Genomic DNA, 25,295 nt, shown 5'->3' on the forward strand with positions numbered 1-25,295 from the left:
TGTAGGGATGCTGAAATAGAAATACTCATTACTGAAGAAATTAGATACATTGTAATAGGCTGCAATTTTAATCCATCTCATAAATATGATACTGGGGGTCTATAAGTCATAAAATAATAACTATAATCTGTTTAATGCTCATAAAATTATTCCAATAGGGCCATTAAACAAATTTAAAAATATCTTGGGGGATGAAATGGCATGATATAAGAATACATGAAGTCACAACTGCAGGTGGTCTACCATAGGATCAAAAGAACCACGTCAAAAACCTTCAAATACCCTCAGATTTCCACTGTTTCAGCAGTACATAGTCTGCTTTTTGTCAAGACACATGTGTCTCTGCAGAGTTCTTGGTCCAGTTTGAGGAGGACCGCTGGGAGCCAGGCAGGTGGCGGAACCTGTCAACTTACCCAGGGGACCTTAACTCTGTCATCCTGCAACTTGCCCCCTTCGTGAACTACCAGTTCAGGGTCATCGCCATCAACTCAGTGGGCCAGAGTCAGCCCAGCCGTCCGTCACCACGATACAAGACCACTGGAGCTGGTGAGAAGCACCACTCACTCATATAAAATCATATTTGTGTGTGAAGACTTAGAATGAAGTGTTTGGATTGACAGTTGCAGATGCTTTAGTTGACTAAATGTGGTTTCCCTGATACATTTTTGACCAAACTTCTGTCCTCCTGTCTGTTCTCAAATACAGAATACAGTACAGATTCTAGACATACAGCATAGAAAGCTTCAGGACATAAATCTGCACCTATTGAAACTGGGTTTTTGGTGTTCATGTTTGATCTAAGTGCATTTTGTTATGTTAAAACAAGCCCCAGATGCCATTCCCAGAGGTCTACGAGGATGGGGCTCCAAGAAGGACAATATGGAAATCACTTGGGAGGTAAGATATGCTCAAGGCAAGAAATGACGTCTTGTAAGTGAATGGAATTCAGTGACTGTCGACAGTAAATAACAGGGCCACAAGTTAATTTACATTAGTCAGAAATTGCTTCTCAATCATGGTTTAAAAACTCACTATACAGATAGTAAGAACTGATCGGGTACATCATTTGATTTCTACGGTTTTACAAACGCATCTTTCATAAAGGAGTTTTGTTGGAAAAATCCTTTGGGTCACAGGAAATTGACTTCTTTTGGAAAACATCTGGTGTGGAAAATCAGCAAGACAGCAAGACTGACTCTGCAATAAGATTTTTTTATATCCATGGTGGAACTGCATCAGGAATGAGTTAACTGTGAGTTCCTAATGGAGTTCTTGGGACTCCTTGAGACAACTCCTTGTCAAGGCCTTAAATACAGTAGCTCTTAAAACTATGATCAGTCCTTGTATAAAACTACCATTAGAATGTATAAACCCTTTGCATGCATATCAGTCTTGCCACTTCTGTTTAACAAAATAAACTACATAACTGCAATATAAGTTAAGTTTCTCAAAGCCTCTGCTTCAGATGTGGCTCAGAGAGGGTCACATTCCCACATTTATATGCTTAGTTATAGCTTAACGAAAATAATTTTTGGAATAATGTGTGTAATATAATATAAAAACAAATCAAAACAAGACCCTACAATATGCCTCTTGAGTAGCTTTGCCAAATTCAAACCTCAGGAAGGGCCCAACTCCAACTGGATTGCGAATTGCAGAGACAAATAATTCAGCACCTCTGAAATAAATTGCACTACTGGTTGAGCAATAGCTAAAACCAGAGATTTGACCTTTCATTAATGATAAAAGATGTCCCTCCCAGTGAAACTGATTGAGACTCTGTGTGAGTCCAATTTTATTATGTTGTTCAATTCTGTATAATTTTTCCCAACTGTGATACATGATTAAGTGTTTATTCTTTTCAGTGTGCTCAGTAAGGTTTTTGTGTTTTTTGTCTCCAGCCCCTGCTTGATCTGGAGAGAAATGGTGCAAACCTGCACTATTGCGTGTGGTGGAGACGGAAGGATACGGGGGAAGAGTGGAGTAATGTGACCACGGTGGGGTCCAAACATATTGTCCAAAACACAGAAACCTATGTGCCTTATGAGATCAAAATCCAGGCCATAAATAATGTTGGATCAGGACCGGAGTCTAATGTGGTCATTGGATACTCCGGAGAGGACGGTAAGTGATTTAGGGAAAAAGACTGGATATTCTTTGATATTTATAGGTGGACAAAAACTCAATGAATCATTTCACTTTTATTTTAAGCCATTATTATTGCAATTACTGCAAAGCAGCTAGAGCTCCACAGAGTGGATTTGTTGTATTCCAGCGCAAACAAAACCAAACCTTGACTTTTCACAAATTCTGTGTTTTTGTGTCCCTTTCCATGTGTTCAGAGCCAACTGATGCTCCCACTGACCTGCGGGTGTCAAAGGTCGACATCAACAAAACATACATCCACTGGAAGCCTGTGGACCCAAACTCAGTCCGGGGAGAGTTCAAAGAGTACAGAGTGAGACTGGCTGCATTTTGTAATGAGAACCGCCTGCAGAGTTGGTTTAAAAATACTGCAGATTCCATGTTATTTTTCTCCTCCAGTTCCTGTCTCAATTTCTGGCAGTTTCTCTTGTTGTTATTTCCTCACCCTCCTGCACTTCTTATCCATTAACTCTTCTCCTCTTCTCCCTCCCAGCTGTATTATTGGCGTGAGTCCAGTCTGGTCCCAGGTCTGGTGGTCAGTAAGGAGAAGAAGACCAAAGGTTTCTACAGCACCATGGCTGAGCCATCTGGCATCCTCAGTGACCTGGTGCCCTACTCTAAATATAAGATGTTTATGGTTGTGGCCAATAGCCGCTTTGAGGGTCCACGTAGCAACACAGTGGAATTCACCACCAAGGAGGGAGGTGAGGACACCAGCCACTCAACCAAATATTACATCCAGGACACACACCCTGACATGTTGTGTAGTTTGTGAGCCAGGTATTCATCAGTGTTACAGAATATGGTATTTTTACAAAGAAAATGCAGGAAGTATACGAGTGTCTGTTCTGTTGCCATCTTTGTGACTTTGTCGCTGAAGCCAAAAAAAATCTAAAATTAAGGCAAACGGACGTAAACCTGATTGGAGTGGAATGAGATGAACAAAGTGTTAATCAACATGGCAGTGTGATAGGCTAAGACCCTGTCATACACATAAACATTTGGTACCTCTTTAACACTTTTTAAAAACCAAACTTTAAATATGATAACATCGGCAGGACACTATTTAGTACATTTTGTAAAAACTGTAGGGAAAAAGCATTGACTTTGCATTTTGAGAGATGTTTTGGTACAACTGAAATGGATGTCTGTGAAACTAGCAATTTTTAGAGCCAGCATGGCCATTAGTAGCTCTGCATTATAAAACCTCTTGTTTCCTCTCTTCACTTATCTGTGTGTGTGTTTTTGCATGTGTATAGTTCCTGATGCTCCGAGGTTCTTCAGGATCAACCGGAGGAGTTTTGACACCATTTACTTGGAGTGGGACAAACCTCTGGAGCCCAACGGCATTCTGATTGGATACCGGCTCAAGTATCAAATAGGTGAGTGGCATGTCTTACTTCACAATGTGTTTTCATGTAATTTTGGACCATCGTCATCACAATATTTATTATATATAATATTTATTAAAAAAATAATATACTTTGTTGTTCTTGACAGTACTCTTAGACATTAGGAGTAAAGCATGAGTAAAGTAAAAACAAATATGCTCTCTATATCCTGAAGTAATCCTTTACATTTCCTGAATGATGATTGCACTGTGCACCATGTAAAATAACTTTTTTACTTTAACCAGGCATGCTCTAAAGGATCTAATGGAACATAGTGAAAGTTTGAGTAATAACTAGAGGTTTAGTAAAATGTTATGAGTCAAAAGGAATAACTGCCTGTCCAGTCACAGTCAGCTGCAGTGCACGACTGCACCATGAGATGATTTGTAAATACTGTATTTCTGAAGGAAGACTAACTCATCTGTACTTCTCTGTCATTCTTCTGTGAATGTGTTTTTCTGTATGTGTGTGTGTGTAGTCAATGGATCCAGGGAAGGTCGAGAGCAGCTGGCGACTTTTCTTCCTAATGCCACAGATTTTACCCTCCGCCTGCCGGACCGATCTACGCGCTACAAGTTCTACCTATCAGCGCTCACACAGGTGGGAGCGGGGGAGGTCTATGCTGAGGAGTCCCCGCACTTCACCAATGAAGGTGAGTGTTACTACGTTTGAGCATTTGGCACCCAAAAAATCTCATATTCGTCATATCAATAAAATGACAAATATTGCTATAACATGTAATTAATTCAAAAATGATGATACATACTGTATATGATAAATATATGAACTCTAATCACAGTTTCTGAAAATCAATTCAGAGTTTCTCCATAGGGCAACCAGTTAGAATTGTTTCAAAAAGACTCAGTAACCTGCAGAGATGAAGTCACAACTAGTAAAATACTGAAATAAAATACCAATATCCCAGTATAGCAGCATAGCATATAGTTGAATGACAATTTGGCATTATCTGCTTGTAATTTGGTGCTCATTGAGTATTTTTACTGAATTACTGATTCCATCTTTTTTTTGGTAAGTTCAATGTCAGTTACAGTCAGTTACCAGTTTATTAGGTACACCTTGCTAAAACCAATGCAGTCTAATGCAGCAGTCCTGCAATAAATCCTCCTTCACAAAGGTTATAATTTTCTGTTTTTATTGAAACTGTTTTAGAGAGGTGCTGACTTACGGCCATTTTGGATGATGATACATACGCTTTCAGTTAAATATTACTTATTTTACATCATAGTACTGCCTGCCAGTTGTTTATTGTTCAACTTATTGCTCACCATCTTCTAGGTTTTAGCCATTGATTTTTTAACATTAAAGAGAAGGCAAAATTCTATATTTTTCTCACTGTCAACAAATCCCATGAGAACCAACCAAATCCTAAACCAACAATGAACTGATCCTATTAACAAGTACTGTGTGTATCTGTATCTTATTCCTCTGTGCAGAAGAGCATTGTTTCCAAAAACTATTCTTCAACTTCTCTAGCAACATTAGTGAACTACACTGTTGTCCACCATACTATGAATACACATGCTGTAGTTTATTTTGACTCCACATACACTGTCCTGCTGCTGTAAATACTCACTAGAGCAACAAAAGTGGGTTCATCTGCCACTGAAAATAGTCCTTGATAAACACGTTATTTCCTCCTGTTTGAATTATGCTTTTTAAAATAAGATTTACTTCTTCAGTAGCAACCATTAGGCTTGTGGTATACTGAGAGACAATTAAGTTTATCACTGTGTTTTACCTTCCTTAATGTGTCTAGCATTTTGGTTCCCAACAAAGTCGCGGACACTGACCCTTAACCTCACTCTACTGTACTGTGTACAGTGTAATTACACACCGTAAAAGACACTTTCTCTACATGGGAACTAGGTTGGTTCAGTAACATGTCTACACTGTGCGTGTGGTTTTGTGAATCACTGGAAGCTGTGTGTGACAGAGAGGGAGAGAGATGGGAGGTGAGAGAGATTGAAGCCCTTTAGTAAACACAGGGCTCTTTGTCAGAGTACAGACAAAGAGAGAAGAGAAAGAACTGGTCTTTCTCCAGTGGATGATATTATCAACGCGCACGCACACACACATACACAAAGAGAGAGACGGAGATAAAGAGCGAGAGAGAGATTCTCATATAATCTACTTTATGCTGATTTATGATGGAGTTACAGCAGTAAGCTGTAGTTTTGTTGTCAAGAATAATCCAACCCAACCAGATAGTTTAGGTTTTATTCTTCTGGGTTTGGATATATCCTCCTCTGAGATTTTTCTGTTTTCTGTTCACCTACTCATCTCCTATACATTGCAGATGAAACTGACTTGTCTGTGGTTCTCGCAGTAATGAAAAATACCTTTCAAAATTTTGCAGCGGCTGCTAATTTATTTTTAGAAACAATGACCTTGTGACTCTGGACAGACTTCACTGAGAACAATTTTCATTGGGGCTAGTTATTAAATAAAAATGAGTTAAAAGACAGATTAAAAAGAATGAATAGTTGGGTACCATTAGTGGTAAGTGAGAGAATCTGTCAGACTGACTTTCCAGCCATTCTTGTTGTCCCTCTTTGTCTCTCTTACACCTTTCCCTTCTCTCCTGTCTCTCTCTCTCTCTCTCTTTTTTTTTTTTTTTTTTGGCAGAAAACTTTACTTTTCCAGGTCTAGGTAATGGAGAATGAGAAGTACAGTGTGTCTGCCTGTCGCCTTCCCCTCACCCCCACCCTCATCCCCCGCCTCTGTATCTGTTCCTTTGAACACTTAGCAGCAGTGCAGTCCACTTCCATTTCCCCTTGTATAGTCCAGTAAAGTGCAGTTTTACCACCCCCTGCAGGTCACACTGGTAGGCAACAGAGGGAGCTGCTCAATTAGTATTAACCCCACTGGGATTAATTATTTCACCCGCATATTTAAAGAAACATAGATTTGCCTCTCTTGTATTTTACTTTATTGGTACATCAGACATATCCAAGCAGGTTAGCAGAGAATAGACTATGAAATCAGTTCTTGAATGACAATCTGTTTTTAATGTTGACAGTAAAAGCTTTAATCCACAATCCTGTTACCACCATACTGATCCTCTAAAACAAGGGTCAACACCACTGTGACCACAATGACAAAAGTGAGTCATTAATGGTCTCTGATGCTGTAAAAAATCTGACGAAACAACTCCAACTCAGTGTCCACTGACTAGCTTTTTCTTGAGCTTTCAGCCATATCACACAGTCCGTCATCAGTGGACTGACTTTCCTTAATTGTTAATGGAGATCTGTTGACATGCAATGGCAGTTGTAATGCTACATATTATCATATTATATTAGGGAACAGCTGCTTGTCAACAGATTCATTTCTATGACAACTGAGGGGATTTATCCTCTGATGAGAACTGTTCTCATAAATGCTAGTATTTGTTTGTCAAACTAGTCAAGAACAAACTTTTGTGCTTGTAAAATATTTTTTTATATCAGCAATGTCGTGAACAGAATGGCTCAGTCACATAAGACTGCAACTAGTAGTTATATTTTTGTGAATTATTACTGTATTGTTTATTTTGATGAGTTTAAACTTAAAATGTCAAATAATACATACCCATTACAAGTTACCCAGCCCATAAGTAAGCCTTTATTACTCTGTCAAGCAACTGTCAAAGCCCCAAATCATCCCATTTATCATAATGATGTGCAACAGACACAAGGTCTTATGCTTAAGAAAAACCAAGCCGCACTGTGTTTTTCCTGTTGGACTGAACTGCTGTCTATAATGCTTTTCTTTCTTTTCTCATCTGCCCATCTGCTTCTCCTCATCTCTTCATCTTTCCTCCTTGTGTTAAAGTGCTGTTTGTCTGCTAACGTGTGCTGTCAGGGATTGAATAAGCCCACTCAACATGGTCAGGTCATCATTGGCTTTGAATGCTGTTGATTTCTCTGTGATTCACATATTCAGTGAGCAGGATATATAGCTCAGTTATGTGACAGTATAACACATCAGATGATTACATCACATTTCACACATTCTAAATTTCTGGTATCATTATCTACTGGGCAGTCTTCATAGTCAGGACACTCATACTGATAGATGCTGTATAATCTTCAAGCCCTTTGCCTTTGTTTTGACCTGTAATCTTTGATCTGTGAACCAGTCCCTGATGGTGCACTTCAATCTCACATCAGTGCCTCTTCCTATCTGCTATGATACACAAATTAGTCTTGTGTTGCAAATGATACATTTTAATGAGTTTTTCTCCTACTGTCATTGGTTAGTGTCATGATAATGCTGCAGCTTTTTTGAGTGTGTGTGGGATGGGAGGGGATGTATATCCTTGCATCAGAATGTCAAGATGCTGGACACATTTTGATGAATGATGCGACTTTGACGAGTGTGCTTGGGAGAGTGCTCCATCAGCAGTTGGCTTGCTCACTCACTGGCTTGATTGTCTTGCTTCTGAGCTTTTCCAACCGTCATGTCACTCTGCCATTGTTATCCATCGCTTGTTCACTGTGTCAGTAGTACATGCTGAGAATTACAGGTAAGATGGCTCGAAACTTTGGGCTAATCTGGCCTACCTCACTGGGCTGTAATGGCTTCTGAACACGCAGAGGTTTCTATCCCACTTTATTTTTCCCTTGCATGGTGGTTGAGGGCATGCTTGGCATCCAGCCTGGTGATACAAGCATGCTGTCTGGCTTGTTGTATGAGGGAATTGTTTGGGATGGGGTGTCAGTAGTGGGACCATTCACTGGCTGGAGATGACCTCAACTTCAAGGTACAGTAAAAATGAGAAACACTTAACGTGGAAATTAGATCAGTGGAAAAGGATGTGTTGGTTCCCAAACTGAGGAGAGTCATGGTGTGCCAAAAGGAAAAAACGGAGAAAATGATATGTAAATAATAATAAAATAAAATAAATAATAATGTAATAATATGTGAAAAACAAAAAAACACTTTTTACTTTTTACTTACTAATCAATCTCTACGTTAAGAATTTGATTGATAGAAAATGCAACTGGAATTTGCTTTGTTACTGTTCACGTGTGGTGACGTGGCCCACAGTCACATACAAGTTTGAATGTTTTACTGAACTGGTGTTTTTTTTTTTTATTAATTTATTTTTTTCATACCGTACATCTGATTTGTGAATGTTGTTTGTCATTCACTCTCAAGATGGATAAAAGTATAACAGGCATTTGTCAGCTGGGGGTAGATTCTCTATTTGGATGTTAGATAGCTATATATGGGACTGTCAGTCTGATATTGTAAAAGAAAGAAATAAACAAAAAAAATCTGATCATCAAAATGATCTTACATAATATTAGATAATATTGCTCGTGGGCCAACTTTGGCCTGTGGGCCGCCTTTTGCTGATGGTTTTACAAATTAAGTAAAATTCTGTGGCTCTCAGTGAGCCAACATTTGTGACAGGCTGTACTTCTCATGATGAGTAAACTGACTTTTATGTATAAAACCAGTGGAGTGCCCCCTTAAATGTACCAAAAATACTTGATTAAATAAAATAAAGTCACTAGTGTGGGGTAACAAAAGAAGTGTGACAGACATGTAATATCAGCCTTTGTCCTCTTGGTGGCAGTGGCATCTAAGTCTATGCAGTGCAGTGATGATGAACGTGTGTGGATGCCAACAGGGATGAAGTAGAAAACACTCAAGTGAACACTGTGATCATTCTTTGACTGATGATGACTTCAGTCAGGCGTGCGATGTGCATGGTGATGAGGTTGAGGGAAATTCATTGTGTGTTTCAGCTTAGGGCTTCATTGACTTTCCTGTGTGTGTCAGTGTGTGTCTACCTGTTTGATGATCCTGTTGCCCTGTCTAACCCTCTGCTCTCTCCCGCCTCCTCCCTTGTAGTCGAGCTTACGGATGCCTCTGTGGCTTCACCTTTCACTCCTACTCCTCCTCCTCTTGCTACTCTTCCTCCTACTGCCATCGCTCCTACAACCATTAGTACCTCAACTTCTACCACTCCTACAACTACAACTTCTACTACTACTACTACTCCCTCTACTACCACCACTACTGCAACTGAGGCGACCACTACCACCACAACTCCTGTGGTGGTTATCACCAAGCGTACCGATCAGAACGTGTTGGGTACATACTGTTGCCCCATTGTGGTTTTTACTGTCTTATAGTGTTTTAGTTAACTATGAATAGCACTTAAATCCGTGGATATCAAAAAGTCGATTGCCTTCTCCCACCTGACGAAACAGGAAACTACATCAGGGCTGCATTCCGATAAGCTGTGCTGTACCTGCTGCGCAAAAAGTGGGGAATTACTTCAGAATATTGGGATGTAGCCAGCAACTGTCCTCCTGGTCAGGAAGTGAGAATCCAAACTTTTGTTTTTCTTTCTAAATGGACATAGATAACTGTAAGGGAGTACCCTTGATACTCTGTAGTGATGGGGGCTATTAGGACCTATTGCAGTTGACGAGAATTGTGACTGAGTTCACCATTTTTTCTTGGTTTTAGGTTTAATTAGTTTTGGAGTTCACTCAAAACCAAAAGTAAGCATTGCAACTAAGTCTTTAATGAAATGAAAAATCCTCTGGAGTTTTACTGTTGGTGGATTTTCTGTCCACAAGCATATTAAGTTTACCTCTGGTTTTGAGCAGCCATGATCAGCATCAATCCTGATGAAAATGATCATTCCTCTAGGAAGACTTCCTCAGTGCTAGCACCATGCATAGGTCTAATTGGAGCCCTCTGTGTGGTTGTTGTAACTGTGCCCTCTCTGCCCCTTGCCTCTGACCTTTAACCCTTTACCCCCGACCCCCCTTGTGTAGTGGCCCCTGGGCGGGAGATCTGGAATCTGACGGTGGAGCCTAACAGTAACTACGCTAACGTCAGCTGGAGACACAACTTCCCGGCCGGCAGCAGCGAGTTTGTGCTAGAGTTCACACTGGACAGTAAGAAACCAGACCAAGCCCACCTTTAGCTATCAAAACCTAAAGCTAGCTTTGAGCTTAATTATCAGTGAGTAAAAACAACCAGAGTGGTTAAATATTAATGGTGTTGCAAGATTATGATTAATATAAAGAGCAAGACAAGACAGAGGGCATTTTTCAGAGAGCAGGCAAAATAGTTGTGTCAAAACAGATCTAAAGTTTATGAAATTACAAGGACACAGTCCAGTTGACCCTACAATTTTGTCTTGATCTCTAAGGTTTAAGACTTGACCAGCTCTAAATTTGAAGTCACACTAATCAGTATTTTTTATATGAACAATGGGTTAAATGGCTATATATAATGTATATTTGGTCATAGTGACAAAATCCATAATTATCACCGGCTTAGTAGAGTGTGTCAGCTGTGGTGCATTATACCATCTGTCAGTTTACTGTTTTGGCATTCTGACCCTCATAGTTACTGTTTCCAAGGTGCATAAATAGGCATTTATTTGCAACATGTGTTTTGTTTAAAGCATAAACAACAACAACAAACAGCAAAGAAAACCCCAAATAATTAGAAAAAATGTATAATACTGTATGATTTCACATTTAGCACCTTTAACAAAAGTTTTGTTTAATCTTTTTAACAGGAACCTTAGTTTAAGTGTGCTGGGGATTAGAGAAATGACAGAATGTGAAAGACACCTGATCTTCTACAGCACTTTGGTGAATACTGTTCAGTACATCTTTATTTACAGAAATCCCCATTAGATAGAAATATAATTATATGGCTAATTATGTTTAAGATCAGAAATGGTAAAGAATCAGTCAATAATTAATGCCTTTTTTCTCATGCAGACTTCAGTTACTTCTAGATTCCTTGCTCAAGGGCTTTGCTGAAATGTATCTTTTCCCTGCCTCACTCATTCCTTGATGGAGAGCTCTCTTAGGAAACCTTTTGCTAACAAGACAAGCAAGTAATGAAAAATGTAGTCTGATGTTAAAACAAAGCAGGACTAGAGCATAAACACACCACATGAAAGAAAGGAAATGGAACGGACAGATGAGGACATGAGTAAAAAAGAGATAACCTTCAACTATAGCAGCAGCTGCTGCTCTGTTGGCCTGTTTTCGCAATCACCCTTTTTACTGAAGGATGCACTGGTTCCATTTCAACTTAGCACAGGGCACAACATATACAGTCTGTTTGTCTGTCTCTCCTGCACTCTCTCTGTCTCTCTTTGGTCTTAATATGTTGGAAAATGTTGATCATCGTCATCATGTCACTACTGTGTAGTCCACCATCACAATGGTTTGTTAAATACACTGCCTGGCTTTGAATGGCTCTTATTCTTGGTGCCCTTTTTTGGCCACCCATGCTTCCATAATCACTTGCTTTTGCTTTGGATTTGGTGTTAAGCACTCTTGAAGCCTACTTATATAAAACACATCATCCCTCCTTTCCTAGACTCGCAGAGCTGGTTGAGATTGGATAGCCCATCACATACAGAGTCTCTAACCCTTTTTACCAATTCAACAGTCCATGATCGTTGATCAAGGACAGGAAGAAGGGAGGATGTCTTTTTCATGTACTTGGACAGTGGCTTTAAATTCTTAATGATGTCTGAATGTGAACAGAAAGAGAAAGAGTAAGAGGGAGGGAAAGGGGGTGAGTGATGAGACTGATCTAATGGTCTTCACCCCTCCCACCCATCTTCTGTTCTCCAAGGTCAAATCTGAATGCTTTGACTCTAAGGAACAGTGGCAGGGAGCCCCTGACACTCCCCTGCCTCCCATCATCATCTCCTCATTCTCCCTCTTTCTTCCTGGCTCCAATTCAAGATTCATTTCTGTCAGGGGATTATCCACGCATCACTGACTTAACTATGAAGTCATTTTAGCTCTATCGTGTAAAACCTTCAAACAATGGAGAACACAAAAATGTTTATATTATTTGTACTTCATTTGTGTTTCAGAATATACAGTATAGTCATATTATAATCCAAATTTTGGATTTGCAAAGTTCTGTAAATACTAGAATACTCTTGTTCTCAACCATTAGAGAGAACCAAGCTATTATTTGAAACAGGCTAAATATTACAGACATGCCTCTATTTCTAATTCAAATTTCAAATTCTAATAAGTACATCCTAATAACACTATTTGAATTCTGGCCTTTATTTGAGTTTACCCTGTTTTGAAACATGAAGTAAGGCAGTGAAACATAAGTAAATTAACTGTAAAATATAAATACTTTTAGTTACTTTTGTGTGGCCAACACCAAACCCCAGATTAATGATGAAATGATGAAAACTCTATGTTAAAAAGGAATTTAAAATGTGCCACCGTACACATACAGAGGCAAGTAAATGGCACTTGTTCCCAATGATCGTATTTCTGCCATTTTTAATTAAATGTTGTGATTAAGTGTTAAAAGGGTCAGATATGATGGTCACACAAGCTACAGCAAATATCCTAGATCGTAAGTCACTGTGCAAAGACAAGTGCTAAATAGCTTGATCTGCTGTAGCAATACAGCAACATATAAGATAAAATAAAGACCATATCAATTATAGGTATGTAGTCTGAAAAGTAAAAAGATCTTCAAAGGTCATTGAACTATTGCATTAAGCTGAAAACAAAGTTCATCGTATTGTACTTACGTTACTAAATATCATAAGCTCATAGCACATCATTGACTTATTATGCAAAAAGGACTCGTATATCCTCTTGTTTCTACCAGAGCGATTTTGTTTGGCTGATAGTAAATAGCATGGCTTTGGAATGAGTACTGTTGGATGACATTAATGTTGTTAAAGGGTCAATAGCATGGTGCATGATGTCACCACCTCCTGCTGCCTTCTCCTCTCACCCACCTCAGTGTCATTGTCATAGTACGGCCATGTCATGACCGATGCGTCTTTTCGACAGAAAGACGCAGGTTGATGTTGCCGTGTTGGCCTGTGAATAATTGAGACGATCAATGCTTTGCCACTTCAGTCCCCAAAGAACAAAGAACAAAGAAAGTTCTGTTGTGGTCAATTTCAGTTCTACCTGGTTGAAACAGAATGCAGATTGGCCTGTTCATAGGACAGTTTAGCGGTATGAGACTTTGATGACCAAAATGCAGTGGTTTTGCCTGAAGGAATACCCGCTCCTTGCACCTCTCTTTTCCTTTGCTCCATGTTTCTAGATGAGATTTATCTGGAAATTTCTGCCCATGAGAGAACATGTAGTCTCAGAGCCATAACAGTGGAAAATGAACCAGAATGTGTTGGCTGAACTGAGCGTCAAAGAGTTGCACCTCGTCCATTATGTATAATGGCTAGAGGTATTAAACTATTACAACATCAATATGCTTCTGTACTGTAAGGAAGTAAATGAATCTTGAATCTGATGGGGATGGGCACTGCATTGTCTTCAGTCTCAATTCACTTCAGTTACCCTGCTATCATTCAGAAAAAATAGTCTTCCTGCAAAGCATTGTGATGCTGTGACCTCTGCTAGTGAGCACAGTCGTTACTGTGGAATGAAGGCCACACCCCCTGGAGTGTGATTGGCCCCTTTCTTGTGTCTCCAAGGCGACAAGACGGTGAAAGTTGTACCAGTGAAACAACAGCCCCCCATTAAGGTGGCGGATCTGATCGCAGGCGCCAAGTACCATCTGAGGGTTTACTCCCATGAGCACAACAGCATCAGCAGCACATCTGTCACCTTTAAAACCAAAGCAGGTGAGACCACACCAGGCTAGGTGGAACCAGGGTTCCAGCCAGGTGGGCTACTCTGGGTGCAAGTCTCTCAGTAGTCGTATTTACAGTAACTCAGTCAAATATGGGTGAGTTATTATGGTTTGTTTTTTTTTTAAACACCACACATATTCTTCCAAAGGTAACCTCAAAGTCATTTAGGATAAGACTCGTCACCCCTGTGTATTTGGATGCCATCGTACTTCAACTTGGTTGTCTTTATGCGCAGTATCTGTAATTCATGAGTGCAAGCAAAAGTTGCCTCCTTGTGATTTTCAACTCAACAACTCTAAAATAGATTTCTAATTATAATGGACAACTACTGCGCATTCTGCAGTTAAATTCAGTAATCATCATTTACTAGACCTTTCTGTGCAAAATGCACATGGAAGCGTACAGAATATGTTTCTTGTCATTACACCCCTATGTTGCCAACTTCTTAGTTCAGCTAATGTGCTGAACTAAGAGACTTTGTAGATATGTAACATCTTGTTTACCTTCTTGAATAGTTGGCAAGCTAGCTCAAGTCACAAATGTAACCATGCAAACGGTAGCTGTTACCAGCTACCACCCACCTAATATTATTTTGAAACAGTTTATTAGGATAGCTCCTTGAGATGATACATCAATAATCAATGTTTGTCCACATAGTAGGATGGTTGTCTTACTATAGGTTCAAAAATACAAGTACACATTTGTAGGTATTGTTCATTAAAATATGGCTACCAGCACTACTTGGAAAGTGATATTTTTTTTATTCAAAGACTAATTTGCTTCATCTGATTTGACATATGAGTCCTCTTATAACTTGCAACTACAGCTTTGACTAGGATTGATACATTTATAATGGAATTTCGTTTTGCCTGTAAATGTTGCTGTGAATGTCATTGTTTTTACTTTGGTCATATTCAGTGCTTCTGTCTACAGAATTTCATAGTTAGAATTTCTGGCAGCTGTTAGAGAATTTGTATTCTTTCAGGTTGTACTGAAAGCTTTTTTGTATTGAAAATAACAATCATTTTCACATCACAAAACTCTCGCTCTTCCACACTTTTCTGATTAAGATTCACGCATTGTGTTATAGAAAAGACAAACACCTTTTTGTTATGGAAAGGATTCTTTGTGCATCATCCTGGATATGAGCTTTTGGGGAAATAATAAGATGTTGGTTCTGAGTTGTTGACTTCTGCTGAGTGCTGTGGGATGTGAACAGATCTGGTGTGTTAGCTCTGACTCATCATGGTCCAGATAACACTCATTGTTTCCACTCTTCTCTCTTGTCTTTGGCCCCACCCTGTGTGTGTGTTCTGTGTATGTCTCCAGCCTACATAGACCAGGTAGACATAGCCACTCAGGGCTGGTTCATCGGCTTGATGTGTGCCATTGCCCTCATCATACTGATCCTCCTCATCGTGTGCTTCATCAAGAGGAGTCGCGGGGGCAAATACCCAGGTAAGGACTGACACTGTGGCTTTGGCACCTGTGAGAGGACAATTGGCAAAGGTTCACAGGCATTTTTGGACTGAGACATCAAGTGAACACTGATTTCTAAAATACTTTTTTTCCCTAAAAAAATATTATTTTAAAAATGATCCTCAACACAAAAGCACAGTCTTCTGTGTTTAAGTTCAGTTGTAGCCACTGGATAAAAATAGTGTGTTTCAATTTTGTTTCTGATAAATTCTGTGTTTTTTGCCATGTTTGTCATGTCAGATGACTCTAAAGGTCTAAAGTTTTATTCTGAGCACTTAAGTGACTGTATTGAATTTACTGAATTCATCCAAAACATTCACACAGCACAAAAAAGCACAAACTCTAACTCCTGCCTGCCATTGCCATGGCAACAGAATTTGAAGTTCTCTATTTGGATGTTTCTTACCACATTCAGTAGTTTGCTCTAAAATGATTATTAAATAAATCGACAGTCACTATATTCATCAACATTTTGGTGGCAAGGTAGTAAATAGGCAGTGATTTGGATACAGCTGATCCCTCTCCTAACTCATGTGCACAGTCTCCTGTCTTTAAGTGGCAGCTATTTTTCATGCCAGTTATTTTTAAATATGATCTGTTAGTCCATATTTGGTGTGATATCTAGGTTTAAGTCAGATTTGTGAAGATATAATATTTTCATGCCTAGTCCTGTTCTACAGTATGTGATAATTTAATGATTTAGAACAACAGACATTAGAGTCGTTTTAATGTTTTACAGTTTCTATAATATTTAGGTGGTGGCTGTGTGACTGGTGTCGCAAAATATCTCGGTAGGTGCTGAACTGTGATGACACACCTTACAAATCCAACCAAAACTAAAAGAAGCTTCTAAGTCTCTTAAAAAGTGCACTGTGTCCCAAATGCATACTACAGTATACATGAATAATTTTGCAGTAGCTCAGACAAAAAGCATGAATGACACATTTGTTATCTGTATTTTTGAAGTTTTCAAATTTTTAATCAGCAGCAAGTTAATTGATGCCTCTCAGCAAGCATCTTATATCACGTATGAGTATGGAATTGGGACACAGTGTTAGTTAACAGTTTAATAAATGAAGACTAAAGACAGATATGATATATGGAACTAAACCACATGTTCAAACTAACTCAAGGAACTCCTCAAATCTAACCATGACAGTGATAGAACTCTTAGCAAAATGCTGAAAATTTTACCTTTGCTATTGTCTCTTCAGTGCGTGACAAAAAGGATCTCCCTCTAGACCCAGTGGATCAGAACAACCAGGATGGATCCTTTGATTACCAGTAAGTATAATTAAACAGACTGTGCACTGCCTACATTACAGCTGCACTACCTACATCATCTACCTTTGAAATGATTTGAAGTTCATTGTAAAATGTTAAATGGTCAAGGGAATCTGCAGCATATGGATTAGAATGGTCTCCATTTCCAGCATCCTCTAGTATAAGATCTTTTGAAAGGTGGCAAAGGGACTTTTCTCAGACTGTCTGTTTAGAGAGCCATTTTATTATTGGTGCCAGATGCTTTGTTAGCAGCAAGTCATGGGAGCAAAGAGGAGGATTTTCATCCTAGAAATTCAGGTCAGATGAGACAGTGCTGCAGTTATGAAGAAGTTCACCTTGATCAGTTAGTCCTGCAAGCGTGCTTGCAATTTGTAATGGATCATGGTGAATAGGACTCCTTCCGCAACTGGTGCAGTTAAGGTTTTCAAATGGGCTCTGTAGATATATTTGAAGAAGCCAGTTTGTGGTCTGAACCTTTTGAAAAGTTGCAGGTGTTATCTTTCATTTAATGCATGAATGATTACTTATTTTAAAGGTTTTATCTCAGCAGCCCAGGAATTACTGTTAGCCTTAGTAAGCAGGTAGCATTTATCAACTGAAAAAAAGATTTGTCTGTCTCTGCCAACGCCTGTGCTGTATGAAGAAAAAGCTGAAGGCAACACTGGAGAAATCTATGCTGTAGCTGTCAAAACAGTTTATCTATCCTTCATCATCCAACATATTAACTACCATTTCAATGCAGTTGGAACAGACAGAACTATGTTTGACACTTGATTGGTGCTTTCATATCTACCTAAGTGCTCACATGGATGAAAGCTTTCTAGATCAAGCAACTGAGGTACAATACAATCCTACTATCCAATATTCAAGTTACTGGTCCAACACCATTTTTGTAAATCTGGACACCAGTTAATAAACCTTGCCACGTGTGAAGTAGGCATATATTGTATTGTGCAGTGGATGTAATGATTGAACATACACAGTATGCCATATTTCTGTAATGTGAGGATGCAGTGTATATGCTGTAGAACATGTCTGAACAGAATGTGTTGGTAAGTGATGTGTCTTTTGCTCCTTCCAGGTCCCACTGAGCTCTGTGGCGTCATTCTCCTTGTTGGAGAATAAGTCATTTTCTCTGCTTGTCCACTTTAACTAAAAATGCGTTGAGTTTAACCTGCTTTCTAAATCTGAGATGTACATGTTCTAACTCCATGTGAGAGTGACACTACAACGTTTATGTTTAACTATAGACTCTCTAGAACCCTAACCCTATGAGTAAAAGCCTTTGAACCTTATTACTGACCTTGGATCCTACTGATGAAAAGACAGCAGTATACTTTGAAACCCTATATACCAGTACATGTACAGTAACAGCAGGGATCCTGTCTTTTATAGTATTCAGCCTATCTGTTATACATTTATAGAATCTATATACATGCTTTATCTTATAATTATGTAGTTTTGCCTTGGTGTAAAATGCTTTTGCTAAAAGTATGAAATTACAGTCTTTGATTGACACAGCAGTGCCTCTCAAGGCATTAAAGTTGAAGAGATAACTCAGAATGAGTGTGCAGGAAATCTTAAAAGAGGTGCGATCAGTATTTATTATCAAGAGTAGTGCTGTGCTTAATACTGTGTGATTCATCCATCTCCAGTGTGTGAGATCCCGTTCTGTTTGTTAATCAATAATAATTCTAACTTTAATACCCAGCTCATCTCTTACAGTCAACGGTCATTTGCTTTTCTCTGATTCTGACCCAGACTCCATCGCTGGTGCTGCCTCATCAAGTCCACTTAGCACTGTGTCTGTGTGCATGCAAGGATTTATGTACATGCATGTATCATGTGGAGCTCCTCTGTCCTCCCTCCTCTTTCTTTCTCTGCACTTCCTCTCTTTTGCTGTCTCCCCTGTTTCCTCACATCTCGTCCCTCTCTCTTCCCCACGCTGAAATGGGTCATCTGTCCCTGACAGGAACGAAAACGAAAACAGGTACTTTGGTTTCGGCACGGCATCTCTCATAGCCTGTGCATGTCGGGTGGAGCAGATGTTTCCTCTGAGCTGGGGAGAGGGGTGTGTGGATAAAGTGTAGCTTGTTTGGGGAGATCAAACAGGACAATCAGCCTGCATTGTTGGCTGTTTGGTCAGTCTACAAAGAATGAACAGTTTTCATTCACAATGTTAGCAATATCAGTCCAGCTGGCCTGCTTTAGCTTTTAAAGTGCTATTCGAACACTATAATAGACGGGTGATGGCATAGCTGTGAGGTCTGATTAACAGATAGACAGGACAGGAAGCAGCTGAGTGCTAGGCTTCAGTTCCTTACAGGTGTCAATTAACTCTCAATTTACAAGTAAACAAACTTCTCAGTGGTCATATGACAGCCAAGTGACACCCAAGACAGAAGATCCTAAGCATTAAATCCCTAAAGATTTACATTTGTCCTCTAGAGATTCCCCATAAGGAAGTACTCAATCTATCCAGTCTGTGGCATAATAACTTGTAACTGAGAACATAACGCAAACCATATATAGATGTATGAAAGGATGATCAGAAAGTGTTTATGACTCTCCAGCATGTGCATGTGATAGAAGAGAGATGTGATCACCATCCTGAACACCATCCTGGAGTCAGGATGTGATTAGCCTAGCATAAAGAGGTCACAGTTAATTTGGCCTTATCTAAAGTTAGAAACACCAGCCAACACCTGTTTGTTGTTATATTGTTGTTTTTCCATAATGTTGAACTATTCCTTAAAAATCCTGGTTGCCTTGTCATTAGTTAAGTTAAATAAATATTTGTCAGGTCTGTATAAATGTTCAGACAGGCTTTTAAAATTTTAGACTCAAAGTTGAGAAATACTGTATAATAACAGATTAATCCCAAAATATCCTCAATTACCCTGGTTGCGAAATATTCAGATTTTACATTACTTAACTGGTATTGTACTTAACAATACAGTAATTCACAGTACGCCAAGTTGAAAGGAAATTATATTACAGGAAAAATGTATTATTTCCCAGAACACTGCGGCGCAGTGCTGAGGCTGTTCAGGGCTTTGTAAAGGTTGAGAGCTAAATATAAAAGGCTGCTGGTTAATCACAGTCTTGGTTCAGCTCTAGGCTGTCATAGAGTCACATGCAAAGAGTACATTAGCATTCAAGCCTCAATTAAAAACATAGAGTAAAACGTTTCATTTGTCCTTTTATTGTGTGTCTCAAATCTGCTTTTCATCTAGTTCAGTCTTGAGTAGTGACTACTAAGTTCCATTGATCTTAATATGATATGACATTGTCGCATTTGAGTTGCATATGGATTAGCCTAAGAACTTGTTTCAAACTTCATGCTGTAAATAGAAAAGCAAAGAAGCATCCATCCTTATAACCATGTGAGGCTCTTCATGGATCAACTGTTCCAGCAGTACAGGGAGTTGAGGTGATTCTAGGAAGCAGCCTGAGTGAACAGTGTGGGATGGCTTGCACCTCTTTGTTCCAGCTAAGGTGCTAACATGTTTTTCAACCTTATAGAGGTTAATTGCATTGTTTGTCCTCTGTCGGCTGACATTTAAAAAGCATTCTCCACCAGGTGCACAGGGCAAAAGATGGCAAAGGAAAATCAATTTTGGTCGTAGTGAGGGCGGGGGGCGCAGGACACAATTGTTTGACACAGTTTGACACCCTGAAGGAACTGATATAGGCAACAAACAACTGGAGAATATTTGGAGAAAGACAAAACACTTTAAAGTAGGCAACTGAAAATGTTGTGATTTTAAATCCATGAATCTTGTTACAATACCTCAAAGTGAAAACACAAGGAATTTTTTGCAACATGATAGCTTCTCCTGTTTTCTCCAGCTTGTTTTGCATCCTGTGTTTTTTCAGTAAGTACTTTAAGAGTTTAAGTGTTAGTATGCAGGACAAGAATCAAACATCATTAACCCTATATAATAAAAACAGGTTTATTGCATGATTTTTTTTGTGTAACTCTTAAAGGGTAAACCCAAATTATTACTGCCTGGGTCTATATTTTCATAGTTCGCAATCAGCATTGTATAACCAGGTTGTGGCTAAGTTCTGAGAATGTGGCAACGTTATTTAAAAGAAGTCAGATGGGTCAACACAAGCACTCAGACATTCATAAGCATGTAAACAAACATCCAGAGATCTGATGGATGAGGCCTGTACTAGGAAGCAAGCTCCACATACAATGGATATCTTTGTGTTGTGTTGGTGGATATCAACTGAGCTACGGTGATGGATTAAGAGTAAAATCATCAACACTGTTAGGAATTCTGTCAGATTAAAGAATCTTTGTTTAGTTACAATGAAGCTATAGTAGTTATTATGTGTTTATTTAGTGTGATAAACTTTCCCTCTGTTTGTTAAACGCTCTGTTTTAAAACCAGAGTGGACATATTGATGATTCCACTGACTCTATAAAAATATCTGTTGCTTTTTATTATTTGTCACTGTATTGTAAACTCTGTAGGAATGATTTCTGTGGTTTTCCGATGGTCTGATTGGTCAGTAGTTGGATTGTTGAAACCATTACCATGGTGATTTACCCCACTAAGAAGTGAACCACCACTGTAACCCTGAAAATCTAGAGTAACCTGAAATAACCTCACTAATCTCAAATCCTGCTTTGTAGTACAGGCCTGAGGTTTAACTGTAACCCTAACCCTAAGTCCACCTCTTTCACATGACTGCACTCATGGCTGGATCAGGGTTGGGTTGACCTATTGAGTTGATATCCACCGTTCTATGACTGATGCAAGACTTAGTTTAGTGACGCCAGAAAAGTTATACTAGGTATGTTGAACTTGCTTTGTAGTACAGGCCTCAGGTCAGCCAAATTCATTTGAAAGAGAAAACAAAGGTGCATGTTAAGATTATTTCCCAAAATGTCCGCATCCATCAGTTTCCTGCCCTACTTCCTGTTTCAACTACAACTCGCCGCACTTACTGTTGTTGTGTGCCCATAGTTTTCCAATGCAATGAGAGATTTCCAGTGACATTTTAGATTAGCTCACTATCATAGTTTAGATAGTATGGGTAAACTTGCTTGCAACCCAGTCCTATTGCCAGACAAGAATGTAAATATTGAGACGACTGAACGAGATAAATCATGTGGTCTGGTAATTGTAAAGTAATTAGCATTGTGGGCTATTAAAACCTGTCTGACTGCTCGTGTTTCTTGCCCCATCAAAATGTGTTGTAGTGATGTATCTGCGTTCAACATATCTTAGCAAAACTCAAATTTCTACTTTATTTGTTTTATGTCATTAGGATTATGGAGATTGAAATGTATTTACCTTCACCCCTAGCAAAGATATATAAATGTTAATGTTGTTCCTCATCTCCCTACATCATCATTGTTAGACCTCCATTTTAATATCTGTTTATTTAGCATGTCTGGTTATCTATCTGTTTCATGACTGTCTTTCTGTTCTACCCACCCCACCTTATGTCTGTGTCCTTTGTCTCTTTTTGGATTTATTTTCCTCATTGGTCCAAAGGTCTCTTGAAAGGTATGAAAGGTGAAGAGTCTACTGTGTCACCACCTAAGTCCTCTTACTCCTGCTCTAAGAAAAAAAAAAAAATCTCATTTTCTGTTGCTCATTTGCAGTGCATTTTAATTGATTAATGTCTGTTAGAGTGATTCCAACTTGTTAACATGCTAATGAATTTTATGCCTCAAAAACACTTGTTCAAAGCATCAAAGCGTATATATTATAATATTAGATAATGACAAACTGATTCCCAATACAAATCTCTCTAGTTGACATAAAACAAAACAAAACAAAACCTAGACTTGACTTCCTGACTCTGTCATGTCGATCTGTGTCATATCCAGATTTTGTGCAGATGGGTGAGTTTACATTTTGTTATGCAAGGACAGTTATCTGAAAGTCACTCCCATTTTCTGTGTTAATTCCCTTACCCTTGCTCTTCTACTCAAAGAAAATCACCAAATCAGATAATTGAGTCATTCCTGACTCTGCCAGCCTGGCTGTTTCATTCAGAAGACATTCTGAAGTCACTGAAATAAAAGGCTCTCTCTTAAAGCCCTGATGTTGCTGGTGCAGTACAGTCAACTAATGAAAGCAAGCTTGGCAAATGTGACTGGGGCAGGTGTTCTGAAGAAGGCTCTGCCTCTTTGCCAGGTTCATTTAATTAGCTGCAAGAGATGTAATCTCGGAGCTGTTCAGGGGCAGTGGTGCATAGAGAGATGCCCTTCTGATTTACTCCTTGTACTCTCAAAGACAGTCGAAGCGCAGAGAGATGTTCTGTCTGCCAGCTACCGTGCAGCTCACCTTACTGTTTTCTGCGTCTGATGTTCTGATCAGTTACATCCACACCTGAGCTGGTGACGTAAAGGCCTTCTGGCTATTTTAAACTTTACAATTTACAACTACATGTATGCTGCAGTCTGTAAGTATTTGGACAGTGACACGTTTTTCCTGTGTTTTCTCTGTACACCAGTAGGTGAGGTGAGGTGCTGACTTTTAGCTTTAATTTGAGAGTGTTTCAATAAGTTCCCCAAAAATCTATATATAAATGATACAGTAAATGTATCAATAGGATCCCATTTTGTTAGGGTTACAAAAGAGATTTATTTGAGTATTTCCTGAATGGTCACCTCTGTAGGTAAGGTTTGGTCAGATATATGCAACAAAACATACTTGGTTATTGACATTTACTTTAGATGGTTGTATGTTATTTTATAGGTATCTGATTATCTGAACATCTGATCATATTTATGACCAGATGGGGATACTCTTGAATTGCTGAATGACCAGGTCCAATTTTAATTAATCAGACTTTTCCCTTTTCGAGTCAAAACAAAAGGTAAAACGCTGCCGTAGCATTCAGGCAGAGGATGTGTAGTCGTTAACTGCAAAGAATTTTGCACCAAATATTGAATATGAGGACTCATCTGATTATGGATTATGGAAGTCATGATGCAGTCATGAACTTGATTCTCTCTCTCCTGGCAAATTAGTCAGTTGAAAGATGACAAACTTTCTCTCAGATTTTATGCCTTAACACTCTACATATTATACATAACATCTTTTCATCTCTTCACCTCATCACATGTCAGCGTGTGTTTTGAAAGTTTCTATTGTTTCACTGTCTCTTGCTCTACTCTGAAAGAGTTGTTGTGGATTGGTAAAATAATTTCAGAATTTTGGTTCCATCAGAGCTGAATTTAATGGAACTATGTTGGACCTTGATCATGCCACATCTGCCTTGGTCCATTTGTACTCTTGATTAGCAACATGTCTGGTTTCTAAACTGTATCATGTATGTGGTACCCTAAGTGTTTCAGCATGGAGCATGATGGTTCTGAGAAGCTAAAGTTGTGATTCTGTCCTTACATAGGTCATCTGAATATATAATGTTTGATAACCTTGAAATGTAATGCACTGACATGAGCAGAGAAGAGAGAGCCCACAGATAAATACCTACCTATTTTGCATCCTTCAGTGTATTTGCTGCTGTTATGCTGCTAAGTTGATCTGAGACAAAAAAAAAGAGCTCATGCTAGTCTAGAGCTCTTTCTCCATATGCATGAAGTTTTCTTCCCCCTAAAATCAGAGTTAGGTAACATGCAGCCATGCTCTGAACTGAGATCTAGCACAACTCCACGAATGAGATGCAGTGGAGTTTTCAGGCTTAGATCTTATGTCAGAATAAGGGCACCATTTAGCATGTGTATGCAAAGGTGATATTTGAATTTCTGAGGGCAGTTTTTATCTCTCTTACTCATCCCTGTCTTATACGAAATACTGCTGGTTTACTTAGTTGCTTTGGCAGATGTGAATATGTATATCCTTGCTGAACCACAGTGGAGGGGATACATCATGGTAATAGCATGTATGTTTGTTGCTGGGACAAAGCACTGGCATTGAACCTGCACACAATGCCCAGAAAGATACTCACTTGATTTGGTGAACCTGAAGCCTCGTATTGGCTTCAGCTGAACTTCAGAATGCATTTTTCCACGGAACGAGGATTGTGGATTTTGCCCCTGAAAGTGGAGTTGCTCTACAAAAGAATTGCTCCATGGCTAGTATGGTTAAGAGGCATGAACACAGAGATCAAAAACTCTTCCTAATGACATGTAGTACGTGAATACTGTATTAATACAGAATTGAAAATATTTTAATCTGTGCTATTAAGAAAAAACTGGAGAATAAATGAGTCATAAAAATGAAACTCTAGTGAAACCCAGAGCCTGAGTGACCCAAACATTCAGTCACTTCACTAAGAGTTGTCATTAGAAAAGTTGAAAATAGGGAATTAATTTCATTTCTTTACCTGCAATCCTCATAACCTTTCACTTT

The 25,295-nt window shown here is 39.0% G+C and overlaps 1 protein-coding gene across 50 annotated transcripts in view; it reads left to right on the top strand.

Moving 5' to 3' along the window:
* The window catches only part of nfasca (neurofascin homolog (chicken) a), a 159,692-nt gene that overhangs the window by 129,193 nt on the left and 5,204 nt on the right, over nucleotides 1-25,295 (top strand). For 39 of the 50 annotated variants that reach the window (XM_051074716.1, XM_051074721.1, XM_051074711.1 and 36 more), the window contains 14 exons: nucleotides 349-546; nucleotides 827-897; nucleotides 1,902-2,124; nucleotides 2,343-2,458; nucleotides 2,639-2,849; nucleotides 3,405-3,527; nucleotides 4,015-4,188; nucleotides 6,183-6,206; nucleotides 9,402-9,644; nucleotides 10,340-10,462; nucleotides 14,026-14,175; nucleotides 15,514-15,642; nucleotides 16,419-16,454; nucleotides 16,878-16,947. In XM_051074716.1, coding sequence (XP_050930673.1) covers nucleotides 349-546; nucleotides 827-897; nucleotides 1,902-2,124; nucleotides 2,343-2,458; nucleotides 2,639-2,849; nucleotides 3,405-3,527; nucleotides 4,015-4,188; nucleotides 6,183-6,206; nucleotides 9,402-9,644; nucleotides 10,340-10,462; nucleotides 14,026-14,175; nucleotides 15,514-15,642; nucleotides 16,419-16,454; nucleotides 16,878-16,947 — 1,891 coding nt within the window. Of the gene's footprint in view, nucleotides 1-348; nucleotides 547-826; nucleotides 898-1,901; nucleotides 2,125-2,342; nucleotides 2,459-2,638; nucleotides 2,850-3,404; nucleotides 3,528-4,014; nucleotides 4,189-6,182; nucleotides 6,207-9,401; nucleotides 9,645-10,339; nucleotides 10,463-14,025; nucleotides 14,176-15,513; nucleotides 15,643-16,402; nucleotides 16,455-16,877; nucleotides 16,948-18,028; nucleotides 18,534-25,295 lie in introns of those variants that run through there. The other 11 variants (XM_051074744.1, XM_051074745.1, XM_051074747.1 and 8 more) reach the window with 8 other exon arrangements.

Source organism: Lates calcarifer, linkage group LG12 (assembly GCF_001640805.2).
Source record: "Lates calcarifer isolate ASB-BC8 linkage group LG12, TLL_Latcal_v3, whole genome shotgun sequence".
NCBI classification, from domain to species: domain Eukaryota; kingdom Metazoa; phylum Chordata; class Actinopteri; family Centropomidae; genus Lates; species Lates calcarifer.